Source organism: Rattus norvegicus, chromosome 2 (assembly GCF_036323735.1).
Source record: "Rattus norvegicus strain BN/NHsdMcwi chromosome 2, GRCr8, whole genome shotgun sequence".
In the NCBI taxonomy this organism is placed as follows: Eukaryota; Metazoa; Chordata; class Mammalia; order Rodentia; family Muridae; genus Rattus; species Rattus norvegicus.
In genome coordinates, this window is record NC_086020.1 from 213,331,199 (window position 1) to 213,352,381 (window position 21,183).

The following is a 21,183-nucleotide window of genomic DNA, read 5'->3' on the forward strand; positions in this document are numbered from 1 at the left end:
TCACGGTCTTGGACAATTCCCCCTGCCCCCTCCTTTAAGCTTCTGCTCCTTTATAAGCTGTAGAGAGACTGACACCGTTTGATGCTATTTTCATTGATCTGCATGTGTTTACTTCCAAACTTGGTGCTAATCTTTCATTTCATCATCTGAAAGCCCTACCTTCTCACCACTCCGAATCTCTCCTGAAGTTTATACCCTCTGGGCTTCTGAGAACCTGTAGTCATGGTTGGGCAATTGCCTTTTAAGAGGTGACTCTTCTAAAATCAGACTTCCTGAAAGTTACAGATAATTTGCCACTAGTGACAGTAAATGTTGTCTTTCCAAGCCTTTTCCTTTCCCAGGAAGCCTGGATGCTCTGCCACTGGTCAGAAAGGAAATGCTAGCCCATGTGCAGTGGCCAGATCAGACTGCTGGTCTGGGGACAGCTCTTACAGATAGATGCAGGAAGATGATGAGGCCACATAGCTGAGTAAATTCAAATGATTACAGCTGATTTAAATTCACCCTAATTAAGCATCTATTCTTTCCTTTGGCAAAGTTTGGGAGAAACTAAAAACCAGAATAAAGTGCCCAAAATGGTTTCCCCAAAAGACCATTGCACCTTAGGAGCTTAGCATCTACTTTTATGACCTGGTCCATCGCTCACACAGCAGTAAAAGATGAGCACACATCTTAACTGACCATGAAAAGATTGCTTTATTCCATGAAAATATCCTCAACAGAGAACACTATCATAAACAAGGCTTTTTACCATTAAGAAATCAATATGTGCACAAAGTGGAAATTACTGTGAAATTAAGAGATTCTTTTAGACAGCTCACATGTTCAGAGTTTAAGAATGATTTAAGAATGACTAAAAACTGTGCAAGCACAGGTGTCTTTTTTCAAATGTTACAACCCATAAACAGGTCGCACTACTCCACATGAAGGAACTTGCCCGCTATGGAAGCACACGTCAGCATTAGAAAACACACAGTAGCCCGAAAAGAACAGTCTTTACAAGGAAGCTTTGAACTCTGCCCTCTGCCATTGTTAGTCAGAAAAACATAAGCACTTCAGTCTTTGTACAGAAGACAAACACAGGCAGGTCACATTTCCTTCTCATTGCTAACTTCTGAAATAAAAATAGCACTACTTTTTAAAACTACTCCATGTAGTCTGTCAGTATAGAATAATGTCACATTATATAAATAACCCTGTAACGAGATTTAATATCTAAAACTGTATAGTTTACTAGCCTCGAAGGTAATATACTATATGTCAGCTGCGTACAGTGGTGTACTTGATCTTATGAAGGCATTAATGTTCACACAATTGTCATTCAGCTTTAGTATAACTGATAGCATGATTCAAATAGCATTGGAAAAAATTATTAAAGCAGTCACACGGTTTCTAAAATATTGCTTGAAATCCGATAATACACAGAACACTTCACATTGTTCTTCTCCCCCCAAAACAGTAAAGAACCAAATTATTAGAGCTTCAGTGGTACAAATCGCCCTCCCAGCCCTCCCACCTCCCTGTTACAAGACCACTAAGAAATTAGTTCAGATACAAGTCATTAACAGAATCACGAATGCTGCGGGGCAGGACAACAGGAGCAATGAGGGCACTAAGACAGACAATCGTATTTACAAGTATAAACATACAGAAGTTTCCATTTTACAAGTAAAAGTGCACAGAGATCATTACAAAGTTTCACTAAATTGTATCTGGTTCAAACAAAAGCGTCACTTGGAAACAGACTACCATTAAAACAATCAAAGGAGATCATCACCACTCTGGTAAAAGGTGAAGGGGGAAGGTCCATCCAACTTCTCCTAAGTACACTGATGAAAGTAAAATGGACTCAGACAGGTCTTAGTTTGATCCGTGAATTGAAGATGCACCACTGCACATGGCAGCTCTAGAAGCCACCGACCGAGGCTACATCACAGCTGCGGAGGTGCCGGTTAGAGGCGAGCACTGAGCTGCACTAAGCCCTTGGTGGGATACTGTAGTGGTAGTGTTGGCAAGGACAGGTTTAGGCACTCGATTTTAAGGCAGCATTTGAATGGAAGCAGCTGACTTTTGACAACGGTCCCTTCGGTGTTATTATGCCAGGACTTCAGTGCTGACCAGATTCTCCCAGACTGAGGTGCTGAAGATGTGTCACATTTCACAGAGTCTTTAACTGGGCTGCAGGCTAGAGCAGAGATGTTTTCTTTTTCTTATCATAAATACTTCAGGTTCACAGACTATGTCTTCATGTGAAAACTGGAATGTTTGCGGTGGGGAGTTTTAGCAGCATACACAAACACTAAGATGGGACATTAGTGCTGAGGTGGCTGACAAAGTGATCTGCGCTACAAATGCGAAACGAAACAAAAGCTTTGACAAGAACAGGGGAATACAGAGACATGCCTGAAAACTCTAAGCCCAGAGCACTCTAGACATGCAACAGGATGTTAAGCAAGCACAGAGGTGGTGCAGGCAGACACTGACAAATGGCAAGGGTTCTAACAGACAAGGAGTCTAAAAGCCAATCAAAACAGAGCTCGATGAAGACAGTCCGACTGGACAGCCCAAATAAGACAAACTTTAAGACAGCTCTGCATTTTTTCTGACTTGGTATCAGTTAATGAAAAAAGAGATCAGCCATTGCTGGCTTTTCTTTTCCTTCTTCCACGTGAACAACTGTGAACTAGGGATTTAAGGACTGGTACTATAATGACTTTTTAATGTATGGAAATGCTAATGACGTTAGTAAAACAATCTGCATGCATTCATGCGACTTGCTTTTCTCACTCTCTCTCAGCCTGACAAGTCTAATACCCTCCCCCAAGCAGCTGCATGTAACCTCCTTCAACATCTTGCCCATTTCCTCAGAAACCCTCTTCAGGAACCTGCAGTCCAGGAGGAAAAAGAAAAAAACAATTACTGAAGACCTTTGGTAAGACCAAAAGGGGCATTCAGTTTAAAGTGTCTGTCCCAAATGTACCTAAAATAACTTTATAGCCAGCTACTAAAAACACCAGGGAACTCCGAAACAAGCTGATCAAAGGCCAGTGGTACTGCCTCCTCCCTTTGTCTCCTCGCTCAACTAAGGAGGATGTGGTCACACGACTGCTGCACTGCACTGCACAGCTCCTGGTTGGGCAATGATTCCAACAGATGCCCTTGGCAACCCTGGACAAGTAGCTACTCTGACAGTCAACGATCCAGCTAAAGTGAAGCCCTCGATGGTGGTAGAGAGCTTGCTTCCTCTCAGGAGAAAACTGTTTCCTGTTTCTCCTCTAACAGTCACCACCATCAGCCCTTTCTTCCTCCATTGCAGACTGTCCTTAACGTCTACTGAGTGAGAGCCAATCTCTGCTGTAACGCAGAAACTAAATAAGCACTAATGTCCCTAAGACTGTCGAGTGAGAAGTACAAGCATGAGCTTAGCTTGGAATGAACTTTGTACAACATTGAAAATTACCAGTAAACCTGAAAATATTTCCAGGTCTCAATGCTGTTTTATTCACATACAAGCTCCACCAGGTGACTTATCCTGCGACCCCAGATGAGCTCATATTAAATAAATTATATACCAGGTATTCGTTTTCTTTCTGTAGGAAACCAAGTTAAGAATAGCAAGGAAAATGACTGTTATTTTACCTAATTATCTAACCATTACTTTTCTTCCTGGAACCTGAAGCTATAAACCCAAGCTCCTAGGCTGAGCTGCTCCTGGGGATCAGCTTTCTGCGCTCAGAGAAGGTTTGTTTATTTTATTCATCAGTCACTGTTGTTTCTGAGGTGAAGGGGGCAGGGAACATTCTACCTATGATTCTTGCCTAATAATCAAATCTATTATTTATAAGGCAGAAAAGCACACATCCTTTACACACACTTAGGCAGGACAGAAAGCGAAAGGCATCGATTAAGCTTCCACACCAGCATCCCTTGAACAGTAAGGCGTCAAAGAGTCTCTGGTGGCAGAATTCTCTCTCTCTGACCAAGCCTGCACTCAGCTCACACAGTGAACATGCGTCAGGATGCCTTAACGTTTTGGTTTTTCTGACCTGTTGAATGTGTTGTCATTTTATGTGTACATGGCACAAAGCTGCCTGGTTAGTTTAGATATAAGTTACTGCACCTTTACTGTTTTTCTCTAGAGTTACATCTATGTATGTTGTGGGAACGTAGCCTTCTTCGCCGTTCTGTCTCCGGGCTCTTGTCCATCCATCACCTTTGTCCTCCTCAATAATGTACAGCACCTCCCCTTCTTTCATTGCCAGAGTACCTTCATTGTGCCCTAGGTGGAAAGTTTTCAAAGTAGAAGCAGCATCAAAGCACTGTGCGAACGTTAAAACAAGTTACAAACGCAACGCACTATCAGACAGGAAACGCTCGCGTCATCAGACCCAGACGCAAGAGCCCACTGATCACCACAGCAGCTCCCTTCTGACATGCTTTCAGCAACTGGGCAGAGCACTACGTAACAAACACAGACATTATGGAATTTGGCATGGTAGTCTAATCACTATCTCACAATTCCAATTCTTTCCCCAAATTTAAGTCATGTTCCTATCTAAAAACTTCATGAAGTATGAATCTGAAAATAGTAGGGATGAGAGAGGGTGAAAGAAATAATAGGTGCAAAGGGGCTCCTCCTGGCTAGCCGGATCGGCTCTATCTGTGTAAACTGTTCTATTTGGACTCTTGAATAAGGTCAGGCACAACTGAGGACGAATCTTGACATCGGTCTCGGCCCTCCAAATGAACAAGCACCCACATACACATATGTGCAAATATGCACATATGTATACCACACATACACATGAAAACAGAAAGCCTATTGTGTGTGTGTGTATGTGTGTGTGTGTGTGCGCGCGTGCAAGTGAGCATGTGACAGGGCATAAGTGTGGAGATCAGAGGACACCTTCAGGTATCTGTTCTCTGACTCCCAGGAACAAACTTAGGTCCAAAGTAAAGGCGGCAAGGGCCTTTACTCACTGAGAGATCTCCCTATCCCTTTAAATATATTTTCTAAAACTAAAGAGTAACTAAAGACGTCACTCAGTTGTAACACATGGAGAACGGTGATAAATTACAGAGCACTTTATAACTGTTGATGGAGGTGTTCTCTACTCTTCTGCTAGTTGATGGAGAAGACTTTGTTTTTAAGAGTCCTAGAGAAGAAAAACACTAAACGACTGCAGAGAGAGCCACACCACCTCTTCCCACCTCCAGCCCATTCTCCAGCCACATTGCAGGAGAAGGCACTTCAGTCAGAGGGACCACTGCTCTCATCGGGAAGGGAAGCCTGCAGAATCAACATTCAATCAATAGCATTAGGCTGTTGTCCTCTCTCTAGCACTCAGCAGCAACGGAGAACATACAATGACGTCTGCGAGCTGTTTGCTCCTGCCTTGGGCTACATGCTCCAGCTGCCACAGACTTACTATGCACATCCGAGTGCCAGTAAGGTCTAGGATCCAGAGTTGTAGGTAATCACCCATGTTAGGATCTGGCAGCATAGAAGACATTTTTTCAATTCAGTTGTGTGTGCGGATATGTGTGTGTGTGTGTATGTGTGTGTGGGGTGTGTGTGATATTTATAACAAAGTTAAAACAAAACTATACAATTACTGAACCAGGAATGTAATTTTCTGACAATGTATCACTTAGCTACAGATACTAAAGTAAGTAATAATTTACTTTGACTTTGAAGAATCAATTTTACCAAATATTATATATTATGAACATCACACCAGGGAGGGAACTATGCAGGGGAAAGGGTTGGGATGGGAAAAAGAGGGATCAAGTGGGGGTGGGGGATGCGGACAGAGGGAGAGATTACAGATGGAGACCCATGCCATGAGAGGGAGTCCACTCCTGACACTTTTAATGATACTCTGCTATGCTTGCACACAGGATCCTAGCATAACTGTCATTAGAGAGACTTCACCCAGCAACTGGTGAAAACAGATGTAGAGACCCACAGCCAAATATTAGGCAGAGCTTGGATAATCCTTTAGAAGAGGGGGGAGTAAGGATTAAAGGCACCAGAGAGGTCAAGGACGCCACAAGAAAACCTACAGAATCAACTAAATTGGGCTCAGAGGGGCTCAAAGCAACTGAATTGCCAACCAGAGAGCATGCATGGGAGAGACCTAAGTTCTCTGCACATAAGTAACAGCTTGGTCTGTGGGATCTAACAGTAGGATCTTGATCTTGGGTCTAACAGTGGGATCTAGACCGTCTCTTACTGTTGCCTGCCTTTGGATACCATTCCCTTCACTGTGCTGCCTTGTCTAAGGTCAATAAAAGAACATATGCCGCGCTTGCCTAGCAAGCGCAAGGCCCTGGGTTCGGTCCCCAGCTCCGGGAAAAAAAAAAAAAAAAAAAAGAAAGAAAGTCTGTAAAGAACATATGCCTAGTCTTTCTACATCTTGCTATGCCCAGGCTGGTTGATATCCATGGGAAGCCTCTCCTTTTCTGAGGAGAAGGGGGGAGGGGTGGAGGTAAGGTGGGATGAGAGGGAAGGACTGGGAGGAGAGGAGGGAGGGGAAGCTGCCATCAGGATGTAAATAAGCACCTTAATAATAATACTAGAGCATCATACCATCAAAAGGGTAGATAGCTTTGCAGTGTCCAATAGCAGGCAGGGGATCATCATCTTCAAACTCGTCATCAAACTCACTGTGGTGACCATGTTGTTGCGGTGGCCCACGAACTTCTTGGTTTGCATCATCAGTATAACTTCCCTCAGGGCTAAAAACCATTAAAGTATCTCTGATCAGGTTCACAAACATGAGAACTCTGTGTATTATTTATAAGTTGATCTCAGGAGAAATTAGGTGTCAGTGACATATTTTGATATTGAGGCCTAGTTTCAAACATTAACTATGTAAATTGCTTGTGGTAATACAAATTGATTCTTCGCTTAAGTTCCTGAAGTAAACACTTCAAAGACTACCATGTTTAGAGCAATGCTCAGTAAACACACCTCACTATTACAGGATCTAAGGAGGACATGGAACAACGTAGTAGACACTAGTTTCTAATGTCAGAGAATCCTTAGCAGAATCACCCCGGTCTATGTTTAGTCCACAGTGATGTTGTTTGTGATCCAACTCATGAGAAGCTTTGGGTACAGAATGTGCATGTGGGTAAGCAGATCACTAGTGGTCCTGCAGAGCAGACAGAAGGGACTGCCCAGGCCTGCTCAAGAGAAGCTCACTTCCTTTTCTCCTTTAACCTGGACGCAAACTGCAAGCTTTAAAAAAAATAAAATAAAATAAAACATCAGATGAGCCTTAAATACAGCACCGAAGGAGAAACAGCCAAGAGGTAAAGAAAAAATTGAGTTCTATGACTATTATCTACGTTATCTCTTAAATCATTTAATGAAGCAAATTTTTATTCCAAAACAGTACAAGGATTCATTTTGCTTAAAACCAACACTCTAAATTCTAATAAAAGGATTTCCTATTGATGAAAGGAAATTAGTATGTTAGAGAATCCCAAAGAATGGACAGTGTGTATGCGCACCCCTCTCCCTCCAACACCCTGGCAGCATACCTAGGTAAATTATAAAGCCACATTTTCAATTACACATACTATAAAAACTACACTCATTTAACCTCGAGTTTTAACCTAGTAACAAAGTCCAGTTATCTGTGGTTCTTTTTTGGTTAACTAAAAATAAGAAGTCTTTCCTGAAATGAGAGAAGCTGGCTAGGAGGTCCTCACACCTGTGAGATGCACGCCACGATCAAGGCTTTTACCACTAGACCCCTTGTACCACTTCCTTTAGCACCAACAACTCTCTACAATGGCCATTCTAACTTCCATTTTGTGTTTTTAGAAAATTTGAGGTAGGAAATATAAAAAAATGAGCTTGCTCAAATTATACTGCAATGATTAGACCAATATCTGATATTAAGCCGGTCAAATTTTCTTAAAGATAAAGCACGGTGTTTTTAATGATGTTGCTCAGAATGTTTTCTTTCCAGATGATGATTGAGAAGCTAATTTAAAAAAAAAAAATGGTGCCAGGTACCACAAGAGTAACAGAACTGTGCTGTTTTCTCGGGTTTTGTTTTTTTACTTTTTTTTTTTTTTTTTTAATGGAGTGTGCTGGATGTCTCTACAGTTTTGTTCAGATGACTGCAGAACCTGGAAAAGCTGTTGCTGTTGTTGATGCATAACACACTGCTATTATTGGTCTTTTCATATAAATATAAATATATATATACAGTTAAAAAAAAAGATAAAGCACGGTTTATTGATTATTTTATGATAGGAAAAACCAAAACTAATTACATCATACTAAGGAAGGAATGTCACAAGTAGTATTTACAAGCAGACCTTGCAAAAAGCTAAGTTGAAAACTGTCCAAACTAATAAGACATAACTCCTTTTCTTCCTCTTAAAACTCTAAGCAATTTGACAGTATTTTTTTTTTTATCATAAGCTATCCAGTTCCACATAAAACTTAGTGGAATCTCTCCCATCCCTGAGGTTCCTAGGCCTGCTTGGATTTACTTTTTTTTGGTATTTTTCTTGTTTTGTTTTGTGATATTGTTGTTGTTTTTTATTCTTAGGTGCACATGGATATGATAAACTAGATTTGAACAGGGTGAAATTTAATGTTATACCTACAACCATTACCTAATATACAGAGCAGTTTCAAAAGACTAGTTATTTGATAAACTTAGTAATGGGGAGAGAATTGAGAAAAAAAGATGAACATTAAATGATTATTGAAGTTAAAAATAAAAATTAAGACAAGCCCCGACCTTTCTCGCCCCTGTGTCACGAGATGGTTTATGTCACTGCTGTGTCTTCTGTCTCCTCTCACACCTGTTTTGCCTTCCACTTCAGAGAGCCATGCCTTCAGGAAAAACAAAACCCGATGGGTCAGTAAGTCTGAAAGTTCCTAAAGCGCCCTGAATTTAAATGTACTTTGAGACTTTATGAGTCTTAGACAAATTTTATTCCAATATATACAGGGATTGAGTTTACAGTTGACTTTTTTGTTTCGTTTGTTTGTAGACAGAGTTTCTGTGTACCCTGTTTATACTGGGACTCACTCTGTAGACCAGACTGGCCTCAAACTCACAGAGATCCACCCGCTTCAATCTGGGATTAAAGATGTGTGCCATCCTACCTGGCCTTTTATACTTGATTTTTAAAAACAGTGTGTTTAGTTTTATATGAAAGTTCAAATAACAAAGTGAGTAGACTGTTAATTTGATAATTATATATCATAACAATGATCTTTCAGTTCATAAATTCTAAACTTAAATTTATAAAACATTTAAAAATACACTTTCATCTCAGTCTGCTGAGTTAACAAATTTACCTCATTCTTGTGGATTTCCATTCGTAAGCGGTCAATGTTATTCATGGTCTCTGCTAATTTAGGCTGCAGACTTCCTGGATCCCCCATTTGTGGATTTTTCTCATATACATCTTTCATTTTGTTGAGTGCTTCTCTGAGAAACAAAAAGAAACCACAAAATTAAACATCCACTTCATGTGCTTTTAGAGTTCCATTTATCTTTGGAGACTAAAGTTTATCTGAACCTTAAAGAGTCACACATCTAAGTTTGGACAAATATATCCTAATTAGAGACAATTTGTGCAAGGCTGTGTGTGTGTGTGTGTGTGTGTGTGTCTAGGTATATATAGCCAGTAATTTAAGGACTCTTTTAAAATGTGTATTGCTTGAATGTTTACATTTAAAAGACTTCTAGAAACACTTCTCATATCTTACTATATAACTTATACACACATGGGCTTAGTAAACAGCTGGTAGAATATTCCACAGTGTTCTTACGTTCATTGTTTCTCAAATCAAATTCATTAGTTTGTTTTGTTGTGAGACAGGGTCTCACTGGATAGTCCAGGCTGGCCCTAAAGTCTTGATCTTCCTATGCGCTAGGGTTACAAATTTGTGCCACCACGCCTGGCTCTAAAGCAAACTCTTATTTTCCTATTAACATTATTCCACCAGCATTCCTTATCTCGTTTCCCACAGCATCACTGTCCTCCTACTCAACTGTGCTGGAAATAGTAACACCATCTTTAACTGTGCACCCCCTTCAGCTATTTGCCAGTTCCTGTTAGCCTACCTCCTCCTCTCTAGTCACATTACCCAAGGTTATGCCCAATCAGTTCTCTCTGATGCTAGCACCCAGCACTGTTGACTAGTACTCCTTAATACTCTCTTCCTGCTTAACCCAGGGTTCTATGTTCCTTTTCTCCTCCTCGCCTCTGCCTTCTTAACAATCATTCACTGGCTTTTTCTTTGTTCAACTTTTAAATGTCTGTTATATAAATGACAAGAAGTTTTTTACATCTCATCCTACACACCTCTTTAGAATGTTTTGATCTTCAGATTCTTCAGTGTCTGTCTCCAGTTTTTAAGTTCTAAATGTACAGCTCCACACTCAACTAGACACTTCACAAAACGTAAGCAAAAGCTTTACTTCCACCCAAACTGACTTTTCCTCTTTTTTTCAATTAATTTTGTAGCTCTCTCAGTATCTACAAGTTAGTTTCCTAACAACTTTCCTTGTCTCCTCTCCTTATCCCCGATCTACTCATATACAGATTCCAGTGACCTCTAGAACAGGTGCTAATGTGCTGTCACCCACTTGACACTTGTAAAGACCCACCCCACTACCATCAGAAAGGTACAAGTAGTTAAGACTTCCTAACTCATACTCTTGCCCATTATCCTATTACTACACTTAGACAATTTCTAACCAAGTTCCATCTCTCCATTACCCAGAAGGAACAACCTCAAATGTCTACTTTGAAGAATTTAATGACATGCTTCATGTAAAATGCTTGATGTGTAGTTATATGATAACCCATCCCTCAACCAGTACTTTACTGAGCTCAATTTATACATTAAAAAGTATATAAAACAGAGGAGATGGATGGTGCTGGCAAAACTACTCTTGACAACCAATCACCATGTTTTGGGTTTCTGTTTTGTTTTTACAAATTTGTAGAATTCTAATAGCGACTAACAAAATACTATAATTAAAACAAAAAACAAACAAAAAGCAACGTACCAAAAAACCAAACAAAACCTGACCTTTGATTTTTACTTATATAATACGTAAGCTATACGGTTTTCTAGTTTAGGTAGTGTGCTTTTCCCTAAAGACAAACAAACAAAGGTGTGTCAGGGGCTGGAGAGGTGACTGCTCTTCCAGAGGACCAGGTTCTACTCCCAGCCTCCACAAGGAAGTGCACAATCATTTCTAACTCCAGTTCTAGGGGTCTTCTGGCCTCCATAGGCACCAGGCATGCAGGTGGTACATAGATATATATACAGATCAAACACTTACACATAACGAAATAAAATATATATATTTTTAAAGTTTTAAAAAGTGTTTCAATTGGGATATATGATTTAGGAGGAATGATAGGAATTGAACTCAGGTCCTCATGAATGTTAGGCAAGCACTCTTAGCACTGAACTATATCCCCAGTCCAGAATGAACGATTTGGGAACAGTCTATGTATCAGTGTACACATGATTCATTAGTTCATGAAAGGGAGAGCAATGAGGGGCTCAACGGAACACTACTTTTGGTCTGATTCTTTCTGCAGCCCTCGGTTAAGCTCATCAATCCGTTGCTGTAACTTCTTACGCCTCTGCTCTGGTGGCAAATGACTGAAATCTTCTAGTGCTGGGCCCTGAAAAGAGAGTCTAAATCATTATTAAGACATTTTCAGATATTTTGTTTTTTAACTTTACCTTTTTTATAAATTAAGTAACTAACTTCAATATTTAGCTTCAACATTTAAAACATCTATATAAATGTATTAGTAAAATTCAAAGCTTAAACTTCATGTTTATAAAACAGGAAAATAGGCAGAAAAAAATCTTACCAAATACAGGTAATTAATAACTGTATCACATTATTTCAAGTCTTGACAGTTAAAATGAATACACACAAGTCTTCTTACAGCAACAACAAAATGGGAACACATAACATTCCTCATTTACAGTATTTTACTACTTTGTATGTACTCTTACATAGAATCTTAAGGAATAAATTCCAGTCATGACATTTAGAATACCATGAATGTGCAAAATAAAAATATGAAATTCATAACTGAGCAACATAACCGACTTACCGCATGAAGACAATTAAAGTATACATCAATACTGCAGTTAGTTTTTGAATAATTATATTTTTTAGATCACTCTTTGAAAACAAAATAAAATCTGATCATTAAAAATTAAAGGTATAGTTTATGGATCAGGAATTATGTACATGGAATACACTTCCAGTCTTATGTAAAACCAAATGACAGACCTCAGCTGTTTCTGAAAGATATAATCCCTCTTCTCTCTGTCTCTCTCTCTCCCTCTTATCTGGGTGAGACAGCAGGTTCCCACTACAGTCTGTAACTTAAACTCAGATGCTCCTGCCTCAGTCTCTCCAGTACTACAGTTCCAAGTATGTGACACCAGGCCCAGCCTTGACACAATCCTTTAGGGAGGATTCCTGATCAGAAAGGTTTCAATGCCTTTGAATCTAAGTAAACTAAATGTTATTATAATGGTGCAGATTCTTCTATTATAATGGTGTCTTTCTCATGAAGACCATGCTTCACTGTGTGGCCCAGTCCTGAACTCCCAGCCTCCAGCCTTAGTTTCCTGGCATTGGGGGGTTACAAGAGTGCGTCACCACACTTAGTTCCATTTTCCTCTTAAATGTCATTTTCGTCATTGTTACTTTAGCTACATTATATAGAGATTATAATAGAACCATTAACTACTGAATCCATTTAATATAACCTGTATTTACATATCACAATCCAAAACTTAGTATTTATCCTTCATTTTTCTTCTCAAAATGGTCAAATACGAATATTGCTCTTGATTTTTTTAAGTGCTACTGAGACAAGCTTACAAAATAAAATGCATTCTTCCTTTCTGGACTACTTATATCTTTAACAGATGCTTAACAGCTTGCTGTACCAGTTACAAGGAAATTTTATCCACTTTTAACTTATTATATTTGAACAATGGGTGGTTTTCCTGCCTCCATCTATGTCTATACACCTTGTTACTGCAAAGGCCAAGAGAGAGAGCATAGGACTGACTCTCTGGAGCTGACGTTCCAGACAGTTGTGAGCCACCATGTGAGTGCTGGGGATTGAACCTGGGTTCTCTGTAAGAGCAGACAGTGCTCTTAATGACCAAGCCACCTCTCCACACCTGCATCATTTACTTTAAACAAAAGGAAACCCACTTACAGGAAAACCATGATCAAATGTTACCATTAATTAATAACAAGAACCTCCAAGAATCTTTCCATGGTGGCCCATATACTATGGACATTCAACATCCATAGTAACTAAAAGTGGGACCACTGTTTAAGTGACTTTTGTTTTATATCACATACTGTCAATCAACCAAATCTAAACTAAATGATGGAATAGCAAAATTTCCTATATAAAATTTCCTGATCAATGTCATTTACTAGGTTCATTCTAATTTGGGGTTCAGGGATTACACTATCATGTCACAGTACAAAGATACTTTATATTTTGAAAAATAATTTTGAAAATAATTTAAGGAAATGAAAACATAGGTTTCAGTTTAATAGGCTTTGGGGGGGAGTTATAACTGGCCATTATCAATGTGTAAATCTCCAAATATCTGTGTAGCCCTTACCTGATATTTGATTTCTAATATTTTAACAATAGGAATCAAGGCTCTTGCATTCCTAACATCTCATTTCAAAGCCAGCCAAGACATTTAACAACCTGTCTCATCCAAGGCTCAACAGCAGTGTCTAAAACAGTAAGCTGCTTTCTACATCTGTGAGCATAGCTTTCTATGCAAGCACCCAATATTTGGAGGTTAATTCTTCGTAATGTAAACCCATTCATCTGTATGAAATAAAATGCATATAGGAACACCTCACACACAGAGGGATGGGAAACACATACTCACACACACTCTCACACAAAACAGATTACTTTTGCTTCCCAACAAAGAACAAAACCCATTATAAAATTAGCAAAACTTTTTTCTTTTCTGGAAAAACCTAATAGTTCTTATGATAAAGTAAACATTAAATTTGTATGACCTTTTAAAGTTATTTTTAAAAATGTATTTTTCTAAATTTTACTTCTGTAAACCATCAACTTTTGTTCTACCACGAAACTTTAAAAAGTTAATTCTCTTTAACGTGACATGGACTCTATTGAATAACATTTAAGAATTTGATGGGTTGATGACAGTTAAGCACATTATTATTTAATCTATGACACCCAATGGTATTGGCGTTTGTTGGACTATGGATTAAATTATTTAAAAAAAATCATACAAGTTGAAATGTGGAATGTACTCTAACACGTGTTCTGAATTAAATCAAACAATGTTTCAGAATAGTTAATGTTGGTATAGTATACAGATCAGCACACAGGGCTTACCATCTTCATCGACCACTGAATAGTTCAATGGAAAACAGAAAGAAATGGTAAATTATTCACATGAAATCATAATACAGAAGATGCAATAACCTATATTTTTACAATATTAAAATAAATTCTATACACTTTACAATCCAAACAATTATGCCAGAAAAAAAAAATTAAGCACATTTGGGAAAGCAAATTATTTGCACACACACGCAAAGAAAAAAAAAAGGAGAAGAAAAAAAGAAAGCACACACTGATAATGGGCAGATATTTTCTAAATTTACTAAAACTCGAAAGTGCATCATCCTACCATTATGTTTTCTTTGAATGAGAATTTTATGACGGTGTCTATTCTGATCATTCATTTTCAGAAGCACTGATATTTGAAATGTGCTGACTGAAAAAGATCTAACGCTAGCCATTCAAGGAAATTTCTGAAATCTTTAAAAACCAGAATGTCCTTCTCAATGCTTTCCAGAAAACATCATTCCTGAAGTTTCATAATCCAAACACTATTTTGGATTTAAATATATCAACGTTAGATAAGGGCAACATTCTTAAGGTGTTGTTTTTGAAAAACAAAAATAACAAATGAGGTGCCCAGTATCAAATTCTCTTTATATGTTATTAAACACAAGGTGTAGGTTGAGTTTTCTATTTTTTAGGTTTTATTATGAAATCATCATGCCTGAAAAATAGCCCTAAATGTGTAACTTCACCTTGGCAACCTGACTCCAGATTTACCCTTTCAGAAGACAAGGCATGAGCAGAGTTTGAAGAGATCAACTATTGGTGCTCTTATAACATATCACATACCATTGTGACAACAGAATTCTGCAAGTGGCATAGAATGGATCACACACGACCATACACACAAGTGCACATACACACAATGGTCTAGAATATGCATCAAGCTTTAAAAATCTTCACACTCATCACAATTAGCTAGTCTTAAAATGTCCTCACTTAGGGGGCCTGGGACACACGTCAGTGCTAGACCACCTGCCTCCCACGTGCAAGGCCATGGGGATGGGGGTCAATCCTCAGTATCCCTCATTTAAAAAAAGTTCCTGTTTTCTAAATCATAATTTAAGGAAAGATAATACATGTCAGATAAAATTTTCACGTAAACTATTTAAAGAAATTTAATAAATATCTAGCAAAAATATCTACCCTTTATCTCTGATGAGTTGGCCATGTTTATTAATGATCATGACAAAAAGATGACAATTGCTACCCATTGTCTTCCTAACTACACTTAACATTCTTTAGACTTCAGTATTGAAATAGGCAAAAATCAGTTTATTTTGCTATCACAAAATTCACAGTGAGAAAAACAGGTAATTAAGAAAAGATATCCATGGAATTCTTAAACACTAACAAAATTGTATATGACAAGGAATAAAATAATTAACTGAGTTGCCTTATCTTTTATAGTAATTTTCACTACTGAGTGATATTACTTTCCTAATTTATATTTTAATCTTTTAGAAAAAATAGAATTATAGCTGAAATATCAAATGTTTTTATTTTAGCTTATCTAGTTTTACTAAGTAGAAAATAAATTTAAAGTCACTGAAAAAGTTCTCTATAAGAAGAATATAAATATTGGTTTTAATACATGTTCAATGTAAAATTATCAGATTTTCATATAGAAAGTTTACAAATTAGAAAATGTCATATAACTACTACATCTTAAGGTAGTACAAAATACTGGAGAACTAACATTAAGTAAAGGAATGAAAATAATTAGGAGTGTTTCATCTTAAAATAGGCCAAAACCCCAGGAACTGTATTCTGAACTCTGTCGGATTATGTATAATTAAAACATAAACATGAACTCCTATTATAAGCAAGGTAATTCTATTATTTTAAAAAGGAGTATCTAGGGTTGGGGATTTGGCTCAGTGGTAGAGCGCTTGTCTAGCAAGTGCAAGGCCCTGGGTTCGGTCCCCAGCTCCGGAAAAAAAAAAGAAGAAAGAAAAAAAAAAAAAGGAGTATCTATGAAAACAAAAGAAAGTAGTTATGGAGATAAAAATGCTAATTTGTGTATTAAGCAGTCAAGTTTGGGTGTATTTCCCAAACACCCACTTAGAACTTGAGACCACAGAGAGCAATTATAGAACCTTATCCCTTGGAATAGATCCAGTGGCACAATTGTCAAACTGAAAAACATGGTTCTGATGTAACATTTTTCACATCCTTAAGGATGAGACTGCATACAACAGTTTGTCTTTAAAAGTAAACATATGTACATTATATGTATGTGTTTTAGAGAACCTGCTTAGGAAACACAATATCCCACAAGACAGAAACAGCTTCTGAACTGAAGGTACAACTCAGTGGCTAGAAACTCTCCCAAGACCTACATTGTAAGCTCAGTGGACTGAAAAAATCCATGTAAATCCACATAAAAAAACAGTTCTTTAAAGGTTACTTTCTTTGTGGAATTCTTGAGTGGAAAGAAAACATCTCTATCTCTAGTATCAATTTTCAAATATTATCTAGTAAATTTTGAAAGATCAATCAAAATATAAAAATTTCAATCCCAAATATAAACAATTTCCTCCCTGCTCTGTCCTCTAATCCTCTAGTTAGATACTATGGCAACTAAGACATGGAGGGAGATTTCAGTTTTTCAGAATTATAAAAACAATGTGTGACGATTTAAAGCAACATATGAAAATAAGCCTAATAGTGGGTTAGCTAACAATTTTTAAGTGCTGCAGTTGTAAAATTCTAACTGCAAATTGTTCAATAAGAATGCTACACATTTAAGATTCTCTCTCCAGACCTTATAGTTCTAAAATGCATTAAATTTACCATGTAATTAAGTTTACTATGTATCTCTATGAGAAGCAACTTAAAAATTCTACCTCATAATTAAGGCAAAAGACACGGCAAATTAAGTCTCTCACACAAGAATACAAAGTGACAGCCAGGGTGCTTGTCCACAAAACAAACTTATCTGTGAGCAACTTTCCTTCCTAAGGGTCGTGAATTGCCCACACACAGTTAGGGAAGCTGAGAGGTAAAAGGGTAGTTGAAGGAAATGCTGATACACTGGGTTGGTCTGTTATTACTGCCATCTGGGAAGTTTGTCACGTTGTCTTAATAGTTTAGAATAAAAAAATGTGATCTTGCCCTAAACAAGTACATTTTGTTCTTCGGGTGTCTAAAATCTACTTTAATTCTGGGAACGGCTACTGAACGGAAAGGAAAGAGCACACTGTTCATATTTCACTGTTAACAATCTGATGCTGTATACGGTTATCACACCTGTCTTTCAAATGACCAAGCTGCTATGAATTCATCTAAGCTGCAGCTGTATAATTAAGAGCATTACCGAAAACTCAGATATGAAAGTGGAAAGTTAGCGGGCTAGAAGTAGCATAATGACAGCGTTTTCATGTACACATAGACCCAGGTTCCATCTTCAGAACCAAGAAAAACAAAAATTAGTCCTATCAGCACAATGACATGCCATTACTCAGTACTGTAACGGTCACTGCTAAGAGGCATTTGAATGTTTCTAGTCTATACACTTCCATTTGCAGAGTACTATCAGGAATACTAGACGTCTAAGGCTGGCCAATCTAAAAAGAGTAAAAGGAAAAATCCAGTAACAAGGTTTATATTTAGTTCAAGAAAATGAAGTCCATATGAACATTACTTAATAGTAGTAACACTTTATAGGCTTTATAATTTAATAATACTTTCTAGTATTTAATTTGACATAAGATTCTGTATTTAATATACTTATCTTCTTTTTATACTTTTACTTTTTTGCTTTGGGAGATATCATTTCTGTATAACCAAGACTGGTTTTAAACTTCAAATTCTATCCTGCCTTAGCTTTCCAGGTGGTGGAATTATAAAATTATATTTCACTCACATCGGCTTTGTAGTTTTTTATTAAGGTATTAGAAATTATATTTTATGCATCTAAAAGTAAGTAGGGTATAAAAATCAAGCTTGACATCTTACTGTCAACAAAACAAGATTTTATAAAATTGGTAGGTGAAGTCAGCATCAGTGACAAATCACTACAAGAGCAACTCCAGTGACAAATTACTGAAAGTCTTAAAAATGTAAATACATTACGAGACAATGGTGGACATATGATTTCACATAAACAAAAAAAGCTAAAATATGACTGTACCCAGCACCCTCTTTATAATACCATTTTTTTATGGTTGAACATTTCAAATGTTATAAAGAGGAGTTGATTTTTACTTGAGGGCAGCTATACTTAATTCTGAGGTGATTTTAAACTGTGTCTTTATAGGAGAGCCTTATAATGAGGGTGGAGAGTATTGAAAAGCCACACTACACACACAATTAGGCCATCATGCATTTCAACCCATTATTAAACTTACCCCTCTTTTGAGGCTTCTGAAAGAAGGAATTCTGGGCTTCCCTGTTTTTATTTCATTCATACAATAATGCACGGGCTCAATGGAGAGTGTGAGAAACTGGGACCCATTAGGAGGACTGGATGTGAATAAACTAGTAGGGGTTAAGGGTGGGGACTGTGGCTAATATGGAAATAAAGAAAGGAATCAATAAGCCAAATGTGCATAGGTTTTTGTCCTAAATGAAAATTCTATTTCTGGCAACATATTTTCACAAAATACACTTTAAATAAAGTTTTCTATGAAAATAGAGAGTAAACATAGTTTTGCTAAAGCTATTATCTTTTAAAAGTCAATTACTTTTAAACAATACCATTTTACTTTAACAAACTGACAGATTAAAATATAGAGTATACCGATTATGTTAGAGAGAACAATATAACCTAGACTAACAAATGTTTTCTGGATTTTAGCATGTTAGCATCATGACGAATTCTATACAGGTTATATTTAACTTGTACCTGTCAAGAGATAAAGGCATCAACTACAGTTATAGTTATCACACAAAATACTTCCAAAACTATCTGATTACCATAAGTAGGCAAAAAGCTTCCCATCACGCCCTAGCTTTCCTCAGGCCATCTCCTCGGAAACAAGCACTGGGATCCTCATCTTTCTAAGGTCTCACTGCCCAACCTGTTCACTGCACAGTATTATTAAAAGCATAGGTAAAGCCTGAGTTACCAATAAATGTGTTTTTAAGGATACCAGCAGTTACATAATTTGAGTTCAGTTTTATATACTTTCATATGCCAAGTTCTAAGTACTAAATTAAATAAGCGCACTTTAAAAATGACAGTGTATGAGACAGAGGAATACAGCTCTCCTTGCTGGTCCACCAGAATCACTGAATCGACAAGAAAGGCAAAGCACTGCTCTGCTTCCTTTGCTCGTGTGTTCAGCTGTTGTTTGTTTAGCTTCCAAAAATTAACAGTACGTCAAAATCTGGAGTTTGACAAGAAGAGCAAGATTCTCTTAGTGAACTAGAGGTTCCTAAAAGCTGAAGTCAATCAAGAACACTAAGCCCTTCTCATCAAAATCACATGTGGATAATAACAGGTTGTAGTAGTGTGAGCGATAACATGTAATTTGACACTGCTAATCAGTGAGTTTAATCATTTGTCCCAACTAAGACTCCACTGCAGTAAGTAGTAACAGTAAAATACTGCCTTAGAATTCTGACACTTCAGATATTAAAATTTAGTTAACATTCTTCCACATTAAGTGCTCAAGGTACAAGACTTTTCTAATTAGTGAAAGATTAATTGAATCATTGAAGCTGACTGAAATTATTCCTCTATTTAGTCACAAATTATTATCCATTCAATGTCTTTTTCAACTTACTAAGAAGAGTTTGATTAGTGTATCGGGACTTTATAATTTTTTACCTTTGGCTTCTTTCCAAAGAGCCACAGTTTGCCCTTGGCCTTCCCTGCTGTGGACTTGGAATCCATCTTGCCACCCTCCTGTTTGGAGGCACTGATGGTCCCATCAGAAACGGTCCTGTAAATGTGCTGACTATAATCTTCAAATGGAAAGTCTCCTGGGGGTTCAAAGCCAGACTTGAACGAGTCTACTACCATTTGAGAGTCCTGTACATAAGAAACAACTTTGTTAACAGTACATTACCTTTCAAAAAAAATTAAAGTTTAAAGAAAAAGTTCTACAGTAATCACCAAAGGCTTAAAGAAAATACTTTCTCCCTGAATGTTGGAATAAGCATTCAATATATCAATCCCAAGTGAAAAAACACAACACACACATACAGACACACTTTGAAACTCCCAACTAAAGAAACTAAAAGGCCTTTTTCTTTTTGTTAAATTTGGGGATTCAGTTAGTTACAGGTAGGCTCTTTGCTAGCACTGACTGAATGACTTGCTGTGAAGACTAAAGTACATGTCACACATCTGACACTCTCCCAATATTACTTCTTTTTCTTGTTTTCCACTTGGAATGTCAGAGTCTACTTGCCCATGCTTCTTTGTAACTCAGTCAGCATTTACTGAGAAATATGCTACCCTTTGCTACCCTTTGGCTAAGCTGTAACGTTTCTATGTTCTCAAGAACAAGACTGGGCTGTGTCCTTGCCTCCTGATGCCCTCCCCTCTTTCTTCTCCTTATGATCACTATTCTACACTGTTTCTTGATCAGCTCAAGCATCAACTCTTGCATTCAAGACTGCCTACACAGATCGATCTGACAACATGAGATCAATCTAATCACATCCCTCTTTAAACTTTCATTAGAATAGCATAATAATAATTTAAACACATAGTTTAAAGGTTATAATCTTGGATTAGAAAAAATAATGGAAAGGAGAGGGCTGCAA

The 21,183-nt window shown here is 37.5% G+C and overlaps 1 protein-coding gene across 11 annotated transcripts in view; it reads right to left on the bottom strand.

Annotated features, from left to right (window-relative positions):
* Positions 1-672: 672 nt before the first annotated feature.
* The window catches only part of Fnbp1l (formin binding protein 1-like), a 100,951-nt gene continuing 80,440 nt past the window's right edge, over positions 673-21,183 (bottom strand). For 3 of the 11 annotated variants that reach the window (XM_063281951.1, XM_063281954.1, XM_063281949.1), the window contains exons 9-14: positions 20,240-20,443; positions 11,582-11,691; positions 9,338-9,470; positions 8,772-8,866; positions 6,593-6,741; positions 678-4,279 (exon numbers count right to left, since the gene is read on the bottom strand). In XM_063281951.1, the coding sequence (XP_063138021.1) occupies positions 4,101-4,279; positions 6,593-6,741; positions 8,772-8,866; positions 9,338-9,470; positions 11,582-11,691; positions 20,240-20,443 (870 nt within the window). In that variant the 3' untranslated portion in view covers positions 678-4,100. Of the gene's footprint in view, positions 4,280-6,592; positions 6,742-8,771; positions 8,867-9,337; positions 9,471-11,581; positions 11,692-14,448; positions 14,464-18,815; positions 18,975-20,239; positions 20,444-21,183 lie in introns of all 11 variants that reach the window. The other 8 variants (XM_039102443.2, XM_063281946.1, XM_063281952.1 and 5 more) reach the window with 6 other exon arrangements.